Source organism: Bidens hawaiensis, unplaced genomic scaffold (assembly GCF_021521415.1).
Source record: "Bidens hawaiensis isolate Kalapana, Puna unplaced genomic scaffold, B.hawaiensis_p1.1 tig00004864_1, whole genome shotgun sequence".
In the NCBI taxonomy this organism is placed as follows: Eukaryota; Viridiplantae; Streptophyta; class Magnoliopsida; order Asterales; family Asteraceae; genus Bidens; species Bidens hawaiensis.
The window spans coordinates 746,932-762,837 of NW_027491306.1; the positions used below are offsets into that span (position 1 = coordinate 746,932).

General features: G+C 36.3%; 1 protein-coding gene across 1 annotated transcript; it reads left to right on the forward strand.

Annotated features, from left to right (window-relative positions):
- Positions 1–10,360: 10,360 nt before the first annotated feature.
- On the forward strand, positions 10,361–11,961 carry LOC143628300 (geranylgeranyl diphosphate reductase, chloroplastic). Its single transcript, XM_077097931.1, has one exon. The coding sequence runs from the start codon at positions 10,462–10,464 to the stop codon at positions 11,860–11,862; it is 1,401 nt and encodes a 466-aa protein (XP_076954046.1). The 5' UTR covers positions 10,361–10,461; the 3' UTR covers positions 11,863–11,961.
- Positions 11,962–15,906: the final 3,945 nt, after the last annotated feature.

Below are 15,906 nucleotides of genomic sequence, written 5' to 3' on the forward strand. Positions count from 1 at the left end.
AAATTAACACTAAACGGGTAAGGTTAAAATGAAAACCTATTTGAGTTGTGAAAACCCGCGAAAACCCTATGTAACATCGTTTTTTTTTGTTACATGTAATATATGTTGTAACATTTAATACAAAACATCGAAACATCAAAAAAAAAAATGTTTTGCTATTTTTTAATATTTTTTTACTAATTTTTATATATGTTTTCAGGAGAGAGAGAAAGTTATATTTATATTTACATTTTTTATTTACTTTAATTGTGGACCACAAGATTTAAACATTAATTAAAAACATGTGGTTGAAAATGAGTTTCTACAGTTTTCACAACTCAAGTGGGTTTTCATTTTATACTTAGCCAATACTAAACAGTCTAAACATAGATTAATAGCACAATTATGGTATGTGTATCGAGTGGTGTCACTGTGCTGGGTTAGTAGGTAGAATTGTTTAATCCAGGGCTGGCTCCAAGTATTGAAAAAAATTTTAGCCGAAGACGAAAAATATTATGGGCCTTAAGTAAAAGAAACATTTTGTTTGGTTTAAACAATTTAATTTTTAAAAGGGCTTACCTGTTTTGATTTGGGTTGTGTAAAAAACTTTGTATAATAATAAGCTTAAACATGTCTTAAATGAGACTAGAGCCCACAACATTTGGTTGGAAGTCATACCTCTTTGCTACTTGACCAAGCTAGTTCTTATGTAATTGAGTTTAAACATTAAATATACATATTGTTTTTCTTAAAGTTACATATAATTTTTATTTAAAAAAATTTTCAGGTTCAACACACCCCCCCCCCCCTAAGGGCCAGCCCAGGTTCAATCCTAACATGACTTATGTTTTTATTCGTGTAAAAAATATCAAATCTAACATGCACACATTTAAAATTGTGTAATCTAAACTTGATTGTATACCAAATTTATCTAGCTGTGTAACTTTGAACTTTAAAAAAAAAAAATTTAAGTTTTTTCTTTTTTTTTTTTTTTGGAGGGGGGTGGGGGTGAAAGTGCATGGAGTTTGATAAGCAAACTATAACTACTGCAACGACTATGATTTTTTCATAATTAGCGTTATGTTGCTTGCCAATATATTTTTATGTGTGTTCACCAACTGTCCAACTTCATGATTTGGTGGAATTTAATGATTTGGTGGAATTTAATTTTATGTGATCTTAAGATGTATATTCATTCCTCGTATTATTTTCTTTTATTTTTTTATGTCAAATATTTCATCGATCATTAGATTGCATACACTCAGGCGGTGACCTCGCTCAGGCGGCGGAGGGTGGCCGGTGAACAAGTTGGTCTCACTGGAACTAGTTGCTGATTGTTTAATGGATTTGTCACTTCCTCGTTTTGTGTTAATTTCTTCTTACAGATGGTTTGAGATTGGAGATATATATCATGTGTAATTGAAATCCGATATTCAGTTTGTATCAGGTGAGTGTCGTTTATCTCTAACTGTTGCAACAAGAATTAAAGGCGTTGGAAATACGATTTTACAGGCAAGGGTGGTGTTCGGTTGTAACATTTCTGGTTTTTACCGTATCCGTCTATTTTCGTTTTATTATTGTATGAACGTTCTTTCGAATTCTAATCTTTAATAATGATGTGCATTTACAGGTGTCTAAGTTTCTTGATGTTCACTTTGAGCCCTCAATGGTTTAGTTAATGTTTATTTCTTAATAATATCATAATTAGTTCAATATTGGATCAAAACTCAAAACACAAGGACCATTTATGCCAATACATGAAATCAGCCTCTTGGACACCCGGGGCGCCACGCATTGGCTAGCCCACAGGTTGGCCGCGCAGCGCGGTGGCTTAACTAGGCAGAATATTGGTTTGTTTTCGTTCGTTAGCTCGTTTATGGCATGAAATCATTTATTTTAGGCTAATTAGAGAGAATTAAGGACCAAGACAACTTAATATAACTAAAATATGATTCCCAATTCGTTTCTTAATGATCAAGAGTGAATCTTTTCGATTATTTCAGTGATTCTTCTATTAAATTCATATTTACTTGCTTAAACAAACCAAAACGACCATAATTAGTTCGGTTTATGTTTTTCTATATAAACAACACTTAGATATCTACCACAAAACTTTACATAAACCTTAAGCAACATCCCTCAGCCGTCACTAGCCTCTTCCATCTCGTATTCCCTTCGGTTTTTGGTGTTTTGTTGAAGAACCGTTCATAACTGGTTGACTTTGCAAGTCTTAGGACCTTTGACTCGTTATATCTCGTTGTTCGTTCACATTCCGGGTAAGTTGTAACCTGAGTTTTTGTTCATAAACATTCCCTAGTCGATAACCTTCAATCAATTTCTGAGATTGAAGGGTATTGACTGGTCAATTGCTTTAAAACTCGATAGAGGGTAAAACAGTCAACAACTTTGACTTATCGTTTTCTCACATTTCTGGTCGGATTCAACGTTCAGTCCAGAAGACTTTTATTCTCGTAATGAAATTTTAAGGCTACTGACAAAACCCAAATCCCGAATCGCTGTTCGAATTCTGATCAGTACCAGCTCGCTTAAATCTTAAATATAACATAACTTGAGTTTTAAACATCCGTTTGGATTGATTCCAGCAGACACGAGTTTGTTTTTAATTGTATTATCATATCTCACAGATTCATAATCTTATCATTTATAACATTTGACCTGTAGTGGATGACTCGCTTTTTCTATAGCTCGTTTAATCGCATTTATTAATCATTTATCATTAATCTAAGGTGAGTTTGATCATTCCCCTTTTTATACACTGTTTTTAAACGTTTTGGGGATATATGCGTACTTACTCATATTTTCTATCCTACATATATACACAAACTCGCAAACATAATCATTGTGTGAATATCAGTTGAATGCTATTTGCTAATTGCTACATGTTTAATTGTTTACTTGACAACATTCGGAGAGGTATAACATATCCCATTTGTATAGGGTTCTCATTAGTATGATCATACGACCGTTTTAGTAACCTGAGCCCGATTCGCTTGGCAAAGGTAAACCGACAAATTTTAGTCATTGTAATCAATGCCCGATTCACTTGGCAACGATTCATTGGCTTACTAATACAACTTGATTATGGTTTATTAAGGTTTGATTGATTATTACCACATAGATTGGTTTGAGCATTTAACACTTATCATTTATCATTTACCTATTATATATATTATTGTTGTGTCAAAATTTGGTGATCATCTCACTCAACATGTGTTGTTGACAAACTCCATTTTCTACGCATATGCAGGTAGCTTGTTGTTGAAGATTGAAGTTGGACACTTAGACAAGACCTTAGGATATAAATAAGACAATCATTATTTGAGTTTCCATTCATGTATTTAAATTGTTCGTTATATTTGAATATTGTGTGTAATCTTGTCAAAAAATAATTAGATATTGTCACCTTGTGTGTATGATAGTATCTTTGAGCTGTGAGCAATCGGATCACGCCCCGGTATTTCCGCCTTAGGTTGGGGTGTGACTTCAGTGACCAAGTGGTGGTTGAGTGTAGTGGCGGTATGATAAAGATAGCTGTGTTTAATGGTGATGTGGCTGGAGCTCAGTTTTCCGACTAATGGTTGCAGGGCAGCAGTTGCTACCAGATACTATTTTCCAGTTATAAGCGCCCCAATGACCACCACTAATGATGATTGACGACTGTAGGCTGTGGCATGGAGATGTAAGACGGGACTGTTGGCGGTGCTAAAGGGTTTGGATTATGAATGGTGGCTAGGTTTTCCTGCGAGGGTCAAAAAGTTGGCCGGTAACCTTTTTTTGAGGATGGCAGTGAGGATGGCTGTGGCCGGCGGATGTGTCAGTAGGCGGCAATGACATTGTCGGAATTCGGTTTTTCGGCAAGTGGTCTCTGATGTGCACAGATGGTGGTGGCTACCTTTGATGTCACCAAAAGTTTTTTTTTAATTTTTTGCGCCCTAATCTGATGTGCTTGGGCTGATATTGAAACTAGAGGTGCAAAAAAACAAGAACCCGGAACCGGACCCGAAAAAAAATACCCGGAACCGGTTTTTTTAATACATGGGTTTTTTATACCCGAACCCATACCCAACCCTACCCGTACGGTACGGATATGGTATGCATTTCAGTATCAAAACCCATACCCGGAACCGAACCCGATTTATACCCGGTAATACCCGAAAACCGGAACCGGGTTTTTCCAATACCCAAAACCGGGTTTTTCAAACACCTGATTTATATCTGAAATTACCCGAAAAATACCTGAAAATACCCGAAAATACCCCTAAAAAGTGCAACCTCTTAAAAATCCGATCTATACCCGAAAAATACCCGGGAAAAAGCCTGAAAAAACCCGAAAAAAAACCCTGAAAATAGGGTTTATTCAATACCCGGAAATAGGGTATTCAAATACCCTGTTTTAGAATACCCGGTTCTATACCCGACCTGAACCTGATGCATAGGGTATGGTTTTTAGAGACAATACCCGGACCTAAACCCGATCCGGGTATTGCCAATACCCGATTTTCCAATACTTTATACCCGAACCCGGTTCCTTACCCGAACCCGAGTATTTGAAAAACCCGGTTTGTGCACCTCTAATTGAAACTGAGCCGAAAACTAACTAGTCCAGGTAGCTTTTTTTTTGGGCTGGGCTTAGAAAGATGATACAAGAGATGGAGATAATGTTGGGCTTGTTAGGTTTTGTGCTTGCTACGTGTTCCAGATTCACTCTGGGCTGTTATACAAAACTAAATTCGTTTATTTGGGCCGATTATGCGGAATTAATTTTGGCGGAGTAATTCGTTTATTTTTCGAGTTGACCAAAAAAGTCAACGTTGATCGGGTTTTGCGTCGTACAAAAAATTTGATATCATAAGTCAAAAGGGTGATTGTAAGGCCAATAATTTGTGACTTGCGATATCAATATGGCAAAACTCGTAATATATTTTGGTCAAGCGATTTGGCGAGAATTCCGGATCCGAGGTGGGAGCTTCAGTACACGCATTTAGGTTCAACGGAAGAGAGCTTCTAGAATATTTAGTATTTTGATATAAATAGGGACTTGTGTTGTCTTTGTTTGTGTGTGTTTTTTATGGTGTAATCAATCACCCAAGAGGAGCTCACCTTGGGTGGATCGGTTCGTTTAATATTATGAATATTTTATTACCGATTACGGAGTCGTTCAATATTATCTTTATATAATTTGCTCGATTGTTTGATTTAACCACACCCGTCTCGATCATTTATCAAGAACAAAATCTATTCGTTGTGTTAGATCCGGCGTTAAGGGACCTACAATCTTCGCCAACTTCCTTCACGTTTATGCGGACTTGTTCGCTTAATGGGCTACTAGGTCTGGCCCATGGTCATCTAGTTGGTTCCTAACAGTTTGTCAAAAAATACATAGTCATATCCTCATTGGCAATTCAATGTTGATTTTTGGTGATCCAACTGTGCTTATTTGTTCTATGAGTATGTATGCATACGAGTAGTTCACTATTGAATTCAATATAGTTGAGCCATGGCCCATGTGTGTTTGTTAGAAACACATTCTTAGTTTTGAACCAACTGTGTTTGTTAGAAACATGTTCATAGTTTTGAACACTTTATTTTGTTTTATTACTTTGTAGGGTGTTCCTTAAGTACAAAATTGGAGTCCAAGATGATTTGAATACATAATATTTTGGTTTGTTTGGGATAACGGATCTTAGTTGATCTTAGTTCAGACTTATGCATATGTTATCAAAAAGTTTATGAATGAGTTATTTGAACTGAATCAGTTATGCAAGGTATTTTGTTCAATGATAGTAGGGTCTCTTGTTTAGATTGAAAAATCCTTTTATGCTTCTTGAATCATGTCATTAATGATTCCTTATTGGATTTACCTTATCAGGAGAACTTATAAGACATCGCACGTGATAATGATGATGTTAGTGTTAATGATCATTTTTTGAATTTATTTGTTTTGACGACGATGATGAGGATGAAGGTGATCTAATTCTGTTGAAGATTGAACATGTTTAAGGAAGTCTATAAAAGTTGTACCAAACCGTATAAGGAAAGTATGCATTGGCCTAAAACAAATGATATTCAACCCCCTACTTCCAAAAGAAAGACAAAGGTCTGGTAGAGCGACAGTAAAATGTATAAGAGACCCTTTAGAGAAAGAAAGAAGAACAAAAAGGTCTGCAAGAAAGTGACTTGTCAAAACAGCCAAAGAACTTAACTGGATATAACATCGGGTCTTACATGAACGAGAAAAAAGACCCACAAGCAAAGGTAGTAAGGACAAAAGGTAGGAAAAAAAGTAGAGTAAAAATGTGTGACCCACAAGAGGGAAGATATTTTTTTACCCTTTTGACGCATTTTTTTTATATTTTGCCCCTTCTGTTTGTTGGATGTTTTGGTGTATTTTTACCCTTTTGGACGTATCAGACTTGTTTTTTTTTTTTTTTGGGGGGGGGGGGGGGCATTAATTTATTTATTTTGATATGTTAAGGTTTTAGTGTATTTTTCTCGTTTGAGCATTCTATTGGTAATTAAGCACCGGCTAAAGTTGAAATCTTATTATTATTTAATCATACTTTCAAGACAATATAATTAAAAGATTCCTTTTTTTTGTATGGGAGCAGTTAATAATTTCTACATTAAATTTTGAATATCAATAGATATTTTTCCAAATTTTTATAAAAAAACTTAATTTTTATTAAGAGTTGGTGGTTTTTTCAAATTTGTTTGCCATTTTTTATTTTATTTTATTGCAATTTTTCAAAAAAAATTTTGCAAATTTTCGCATTTTATAAGTTATTTTTGCCAATTCTTGCTAATTTTTGAAATTTTTAAAAAAATTATGCAATATCAAAATATTTAGAAAAAAAAAAACTTTCAGGCCAAATGAAACTCCACTAACCTGACTAAAACAAAGTATTTTATGAATTACCTGATTTAAACAAGGGACATTCACATATTCTCCCTTTCCTAAAGTTGTTTATTACATATATCCCTATACTAGAAAATCAATTACATATTTCTCTTTCTTAACATATACATATTTCATATTTACCCATATCATTCAAATTAGCTTATTTATTGACTATTTTGCCCTTATTTTATTTACCAAAATACTATTAGTTTATAAAAAAGATAAAAATAAAAATAAAACTCTCCAAGTTCCAAAGTCTTTCATTAGCTCATCTTCTCCGGGATGTCATCGCATTACACCATCACCGGCGTTCACCATCGCCTTCAATCTCGTACACATTCGCCATCATCACTGTACATAATTTCCAACGGTTCCGGTGAGTCCAGATCTGACTTTCTCACTCGGAGTTGCAGGTTCCGGTGAGTCTAGAAAGAGGAATGTTAGGTTGTTGAAGAAGTTGATATGAGTTGTTGGGGAGTTCGATGGTGATTGCAAGCTGGGTTTGCGAACGAAATAGTTAGATCTGGGTTGATGGAAAATCGTTTGGCTAGTTGGTTGCAGTGGCGGAGCTTGTTACGGTGGCCGATACTTGATTTAAACGAAGATGAAAGGCGATGGCAGGTTATCGGTGACGGTTCTTGTTGAAGTTAGGTACAACAATTGGGTTAGTAGAATTACGTGGGCGAGTCGAACAACAATTAAAGATTAAAAGGGAGGCGGTGGATAAGTATTGAAAGGGAGAAGATAATGGATGTTGATGGTATTCTAAATAAGAAAGAGGAATGTTAGGTTGTTGAAGAAGATGACATGGATTTATAGTGGGTCCTTACTATTTTGTTATCTATTTAGTTTATTTTATTGTATTAAATAAGGATACATGAGTAATTTGATATGAAAATGAAGAAATATGTAATTAATTTTTTAAGTTAGAGATATATGTAATTAGTGGTTTTAATAAGGAAAAATATGTAAAAATCCCTTTAAACAATTATAAAATGTGGTTACTATTTAACATAATAATCTCATTAATTAATGGCATAAATTGATTTTTGAAATGCTACAAAAAGTCCAAATTTATGTAAATAAATGGTTATTTAGTTTTAATTTTTTTAAGTTTAGTTTTTACATGTCTTATTTTTCTATAAAAATGTTATTTTTTTATATTAGTTATTTTAATTTGAAAACAATTTAGTTCACTTGATTAAAAAGGAATAAAAATATAGAATGCGTGAAAGTTAAAACATTTTCAAGGTTAAAATTAGATTGTGACAGAATGATGTAGCGCTGATGTGATGAAGAGAGAGCCAGAGAAAAACAGATTGAGATATAATAAGCACTCTCTCCACTCTTAGACCATGTGTAGTGGTAACTTTTCATTTATTAGTGTTGTGTAACTCGTGATGTCCTAGTCAACATTAAGGAATTTTACAAAAGATAATGTAATGATAAAAAAAAAGTTTTAAAACCCCTTAGAGCATTATCATCGCGTTCCCTATCCTTATATCCATATATATCATATAATTACACTAAAAAACACTATATTTCTCTCTCATGTTCAATTAAATAATATTTTTTCTATCTTTTTAATTACAGTTTTTTCACCCCACCCTATAATTTACAAAAAAATCACTACCTTTTCTCTCTCCACCCTATAATTTACACTCATAACTACTCACAACCCCACTCTATAATTTTCAAACCATTCTCACTTAATTTTAGAGAATGGGTTAAGAATACTCTTTCAATAATTATTTTTTTCATCATTCTCTCTCACAAACATGTTCACAACGTTAACGTTGTGTACACAACTTAGCAAACCAAAACTTTGCTCAGTTCATGACCATATAGAAAGCTTTTAATATTTACACACTGACCATGAATCTTATATTTACAAGAATCTTATATTAATATTTTTTAAATTTTTTTAACCCCTAAATTTTGTAATATCATGAGCTTTTTTTTTGAACTGTTAACTTTTATAAACAAACCAACAAGAAGAAGCACACTCCTCTCACACAAGATGGAGAGGAGCCCAAAAACTAGCAACTACTTAAACTTGAAAGAACACCACATAGACCAATTTAATGATTTACAATTTGATCTATTTTTAAACCATAAAAAGCCTAGAGACTTGATTTTTCCAATTATGTCTTCAACCTTTATACTTTTGCCTTCAAACAACCTCTCGTTCCTAGCTTTCCAAATACCTCAACAGGTGATGATCACAATACCGTAAAAAACATTCTTTTCCAAACCCCCCAAACCCGAATTATGGTGTGCCTCTAACAAATCTTTAATCGAGAAGGCAAACACCGGAGGAATTTACACCACGAATTCACGAACCCCCAAACCGCTGAAGCCACCTCACAACCAATGAAAATGTGATTTGCAGTTTCCATCTCAGAGTCACAAAGGCCACATAACTGAAAAGGAACTTGAACATTTCTTCTACGTAACGCCTCTTGGGTAGAAATTTTATCCATCTCCGCCCTCCAAACATGAATTTGACACTTTATTGACACCTAAAATTTGCTCCACTCCATTACAAAACTATTAGAATAATCCATACTTAGAACTATAAGATCCTTAACCGACTTAACCTAGAACGTCCTTGTCGAGTCTCCCAACCACAACCAGGAATCCCCTCCCCCTTTCCAAGAAGCCGAAAGCAAGGTCTTGAAACAGTTTTCCCATTCTAACCTTTCTACATCTGAGGTCGGGTTTCGAGTCCAATCCCAATTCCAAACTATAAGATTGCTTTCCCATCTAAAACGGTCTCTTACTTTGCACTGCTTTTGTTTTTCCAACTTATAGATGTTAGGAAAAAAAAGACGTTAGGCTTGAATTCCCGGTCCAAATATCTGACCAGAAACTAATTTCTCTGTCATCTCCCAACTCACCTTTAATCAGATTATGAATTTTCTTTCCAGCCAAGGGCAATAAAGTGAGCTCATGACCATATAGAAAGTTTCAAATCCAAAATGTGTAAATATTATTACTTTCTATTAAAATAAAAATATTTTATACGAAGTATCATAAATTAAAATTTGAATTAAAAGTACTAGAAAACATACCATAAATTCAGAGAAAAAAGTGGTTGTCATAAATTGACAACAACAAAGTACAAACATAGTGAAGTACCTTACGTACGTGGTTCTTTCCAGACCACTCTCTCCAAAGTTGAACTAAAAAAAAAGTATAAACATTTTACATTTTAGTAATTAAAAAACCTGATTTTATATGTGTTTTTATTAACTTTTTATCAAAACCTATATCGCCTCTTGTGTTGGGTACATTTAAGATTTAACAACCGGGTAAATATTCAAATTTAGTTTATCTTTGCTTTAATTCAGTCTTTCAGACACCTCTTATCACAATTTTTAGGGACATAACAGTCATTTGACGAAAAATAAGCAATTTATCTTCCATTATCCACAACAAATCTGAACCGTCCATTCTACCAAATCAACGGTCTCAACACCCACAGTATCTAAAATCATATCCTCAGAAAACTTACAAAACCAAACACTTCACTTCACTTGAACTCACCACCACAAGCCACCATGGCCTCCGTCGCACTCAAATCCTTCACCGGACTCCGCCAATCCTCGCCGGAAAACCACCATTCCTCCAAATCCCTTTTCTCCAACCCCCTCCCATCCACCCAACTCCACTACCGCCGTCTCAACGTCCTCGCCGGAAAATCCAGTCCCAAAATCACCGGCCGCAACCTCCGCGTCGCCATCATCGGCGGCGGACCCGCTGGCGGCGCCGCCGCAGAAACCCTAGCCAAAGGCGGAATCGAAACGATTCTAATTGAACGCAAATTGGACAACGCGAAACCCTGCGGTGGTGCAATTCCACTCTGTATGGTCGGAGAATTCGACCTGCCGTTGGATATTATCGACCGGCGAGTCACAAAGATGAAAATGATATCTCCGTCCAACGTTGCGGTCGATATTGGTCGGACCCTTAAACCCCACGAGTACATCGGAATGGTCCGTCGTGAAGTCCTCGACTGTTACCTCCGTGACCGTGCCGCCGCCGCCGGAGCCACCGTCATCAACGGGTTGTTTGTCAAAATGGACAAGCCTACGGACAAATACGCGCCGTATGTTATTCACTACAACGAGTACGACGGCAAAGTTGGATCCGTTGGTAAAAAGGTTACCGCCGAAGTTGACGCGGTAATTGGTGCTGATGGCGCAAATTCCCGCGTCGCAAAGTCCATCGACGCCGGGGATTATGAGTACGCTATAGCGTTTCAAGAGCGTATCAAAATCCCCGACGATAAGATGCAGTATTATGAAAACCTAGCCGAGATGTACGTTGGGGACGACGTGTCCCCGGACTTCTACGGCTGGGTTTTCCCAAAATGTGACCACGTGGCGGTTGGTACCGGCACAGTTACACATAAACCTGATATTAAAAAATTCCAACTTGCCACGCGCCTCCGTGCGCGTGACAAGATATTAGGAGGTAAAATCATCCGTGTGGAGGCTCACCCCATACCTGAACATCCCCGTCCAAGACGACTGGCAGACAGAGTCGCTTTGGTTGGGGATGCTGCTGGGTATGTGACCAAATGCTCTGGGGAGGGGATTTATTTTGCGGCCAAGAGTGGGCGGATGTGTGCTGAGGCGATCGTGGAGGGGTCGGCTAACGGGACACGAATGGTGGATGAGGCGGATTTGAGGAATTACTTGGAGAAATGGGACAAGACGTACTGGCCAACGTACAAGGTGTTGGATATATTGCAGAAGGTGTTTTACCGGTCGAATCCAGCAAGGGAGGCGTTTGTGGAGATGTGTGCGGATGAGTACGTGCAGAAGATGACGTTCGACAGCTATTTGTACAAGCGGGTGGTGCCCGGGAATCCGTTGGAGGACTTGAAGCTTGCTGTTAATACCATTGGGAGCTTGGTTAGGGCTAATGCTTTGAGGAAGGAGATGGCTAAGATCTAGTATATTTATAAATTTATGTTAATGGTTTTGTAATAATCTTTTAAAGACATTTTAATTGTGCTTAATATATGCGTTTCATTATCGAGTTTGCTAGTTTCCGTTCAACTAGTGATTTACCCGCGCTTTGCGCCGATAAAAGCGGTTGGTAAAGTAAAGCCCGGGTGTTGTAGTGGTGAATCAGCGCGAATTCAGTCAATAGTAGCTACGTTTGTTACGGTATTGGAACTAAAACAAAATAGAAACGAAAGGTAAAATAAAAATTGAGGTAGGTCAATAGAGTGGCGTCGATTGGTCTCGGACGAAAGCAACGAGTCAACGCGAATTTAGTCAGTATTAGCTATGTTCGTTATGGTATTGGAACTAAAACAAAACGAAAATAAAAATAAAAATTGAGGTGAGTCATTGGGGTGATTTCGGTTGGTTCCAGACGCTGAGGCAGTGACTCTACGACACTCGTATAACATATTATAATTATTTTTGTTAACATATTTAAAACAATGTTTATTTGGTAGGAAAACCTGGGCGACGGTAAAACCCGATTGTTGCAACGGCGAGTCGCCTCGTATTCAGGCGTTGTAGTGGTGAGTCAGTAAAATCAGGGAGCTGGTAAAAATATGAGCTTTTCGGCAGTGGGTCAACACAAATTTTGTCGATTTCATTTAAACTTGTTACGGTACCGGAACTAAAATATAGTTCGGTAAAACCCGGGAGTGAGTAAAACCCGAGCGTTGTCAGTGCTGAACGTTGCACGGTGAGTTGGTAAAACTCCAGCGTTATCAGCCCCGGACGTTACGACGGTGAATCAACACTAATTCGGTAAAACAAAAAACAAAACGTTCGTTAGAATTCTTAAAAAGAAACAAAAAGAGAAAAACATTTAATCAATAAAACAACAAAAATTAAAAAATAAATAAATAAAAATTAGATCATTAGGATGGTGCCACTTGAGCCGATAAGATCTTGCGACACCGACTATCTAACTTTACTTATGTATATAGATAATTATCGGTCTAACTTAACGATCTAATTGTCTATCTTGACAGGCAATCAGTGTGGCACAAACTCAGCTATGTCGACAGTTATTGTGACATTTGTCATTTTTCAAACCCGAAACCCGCACCATTATAAAATTGCAATAAAATCCGGATGGTTTTTATTAATTAAGTTGGATTTGTTTAATTTATTTATGATATTAAAATTTATTATTACAATCCAATTAATTATAAGTTTCATTTCATAGCTTTATATCTTTTATGCATTTTATATCTTTATTTCTCTTAATCTATCATAAGTTCCATATTACAAACTTTAATCATGTTTTGTTATTTATTCAAATCATGCATTCAATCCAATTCATGGCCCATTTTATTAGTTTTATGTTTTGATTAACATTTTTATGATCACATTAATCTTCTTTAATATAAACACCTATGTTACAAGTCTAAATTTATGATTATTATTCAACATTTTTAAGACTTTTTAACACAATTAAATTTTTTGACCAACTTAATCAAATTGAAACACAATTGACTTTTTTTCCCTTTAAATTGAGCTCATTTCTTGTAACATCTAGGAAAAACCTATATTTATTTTAGGCTAAAATTGTTAACTTTGAAAGTTGAAGGATTAAAAATATTCTCAAGATAAGTCATGAGAAAAATGAGAATAAGAAAAATAAGCATCTTATGTTTAAGGAAGTAGGAAAATCTATCCCACATGGAAAGGTGGAAGAAAGTGGAAGCATTCCACATGGGTATAAATTAGGAATGAATCTTTCATCCCACATGAAAGGGTGAAAAGAAATGGAAGCTCTTTATAAGGAATCAAGTTTCCATAGAAATGATTTAATGTGGCTAATCACCCTCTAAAGTCCTAGCGGAGGGTGCAAAGCACTTGACGCGCACGGACTGGGACTCGGACTTGGGTGATGGGCGTCATTTGACATTTTGATGACGCACTTTGCACTTCGCACGTTCGCATCGCCGCGAGCCGCATAAGGGCCGTTTTAGTATTTTTGGATAGTACAAGGACTGAAAATGAAAATCTGAAATTTTGCATCTTCTCGCGTCGCGAAGGATCAGGCTTCAACATTTTCACGCTACGCGAAAGACAGATGACTTGAACCAACTTTGAAGCATCTTCGCGATACGCGAAGTTGCAGATCAGGCATCTTCGAGATACGCGAAGTTGCATTTCTGCATGCGTGACACGTGGAGACACGTAGCAGACTCTGGTGACACGTGGCAACCCTACTGATGACTCAGCAAACTTAGAGCACCTTTGCGTATCGCGAACCGACATGGCTTGCATCTTCGCGATACGCAAAGTTGCAACATTTCAACTATAAATAGAGGGGTGTTCGGCATATTCCATCTCATACCAAACACACACTTTTACAAACACTAAGCCTCGAGAAGCGTGCCAATCTCGTGGAACGTGCCAAGCTCTGAAGCTCTGACGATTTAAGTAGTAGTACGCAAAGTAGAGTGGAAGTACTGCTCGATCAATCGTAAGTATTTAACACCAAGTATACATGAGTCTGGATCCATTCATACATGGTGACTCGAAGTTCCCCGAGGCCATGCGTATCATCTAACATGCCTCTGGAAGTTTACAGGACTGTTTAGAGAAATGATATTGTGTATATGATTAATTGTACATGTACTTAGGGTAATTTTAACCCAATTGAGTTGGGTGCCTAATGAGTATTGTCACAAAGGTATGTTATTGTTTACACATTGGTATTATTGAGTCAGCGTCATTCATCGGCTGTGTGCTGACGTATTTTTCCCCCACATTTCAGGAAAACTGTAAAGAATAGAACTTACAGGCAAGACTGATAGAAGATTGGAGACATAGTTATTAGAGGTGATCTGATGGCTCAGATATTTTAATAAAGTAATATAAAGAATCATATTTTGAAATATCAAAATGGGTATTCAACTCCCGAGTTATTAATATAATAATATTTTATCTGAAAAGACGTTCGCTGATATTTTATACATTATTCAACAGGTATTCTGACCCGACATTTTATAAATGAATATTATATTTTAAAAGACTTCCGCTAATAACCCGCAACTCTGATATATTTTTAAAACAGATACCAACTAACAGGTGTTGCACCCAGGCCCTAAGTCGGGGTGTGACAGGTTGGTATTAGAGCCATCGGTCTTAGCAAATTAGGTATACTTTATATATACGCTTTGATCATAAATAAGATTATGCTAAAAATATTGATATTCAAATAAGAATACCAACTGATATAATCACTGAATGATTAAATATGATACGGATAGGATTTAATCCTATTATACAAATACTGGTTCAAACAAAATAGGTACTTAACTGGAAGTATCTAAAATACAATCACTGAATAATAAAACTATTATGGATAAGATAGGGATGCTGTCCTATTCCCCAGCTAACATCATACAGATGTCTGATCGTTAATCCAGCCAAGGATCATATCAACCTCGGTCAGGTAAAGGGAAAGGATGTATAGGAACAGCCTTACTCCCAATCCCTAATCTAGTAGTGAAGAATCCTATCAGACCTCAATGGAGGAAAATTTAGATTCATTCAATTCCAACATTCCACTAGCCTATATCATGCGAAGACAAGATGTGCAGGGAACAAGATCAAGTGGATCCTAGAGATCAATAAAGTCAAAAGGAAAAGGAATAATGACGGATTAGGAAGAAAATCCTCAGGGCAGGAATATTTCAATTATCCGATGAACCAAGATCCTTACTTTGCTCATCCTCAAAATGAACGCCAGAGATCATGAAGTAATGTACATTAGAGATGATTCAACATGTTATGAAGTCGATGCTACAAGAATAGCTGAAGCAATGCTCATCGATATAGAGATGGAAGAAGAGAAGGAGAAGGAAAAAGAAAAAGGAAAAGAAAAGGAAACAATTGAGAATACCAAAAAGGACAGCAAGATCAAGAAATTGATTGTCCGCTGGAAGAAGTAGATAATAAGAACTGTAGTAATTATAATAAGAGTAGCTATAATAATCTTGTGCACTGATTGTA

What these genes read in the sequence shown, in the direction of transcription:
- LOC143628300 (XM_077097931.1), top strand. Translation starts at nt 10,462, where the DNA reads ATGGCCTCCGTCGCACTCAAATCCTTCACCGGACTCCGCCAATCCTCG.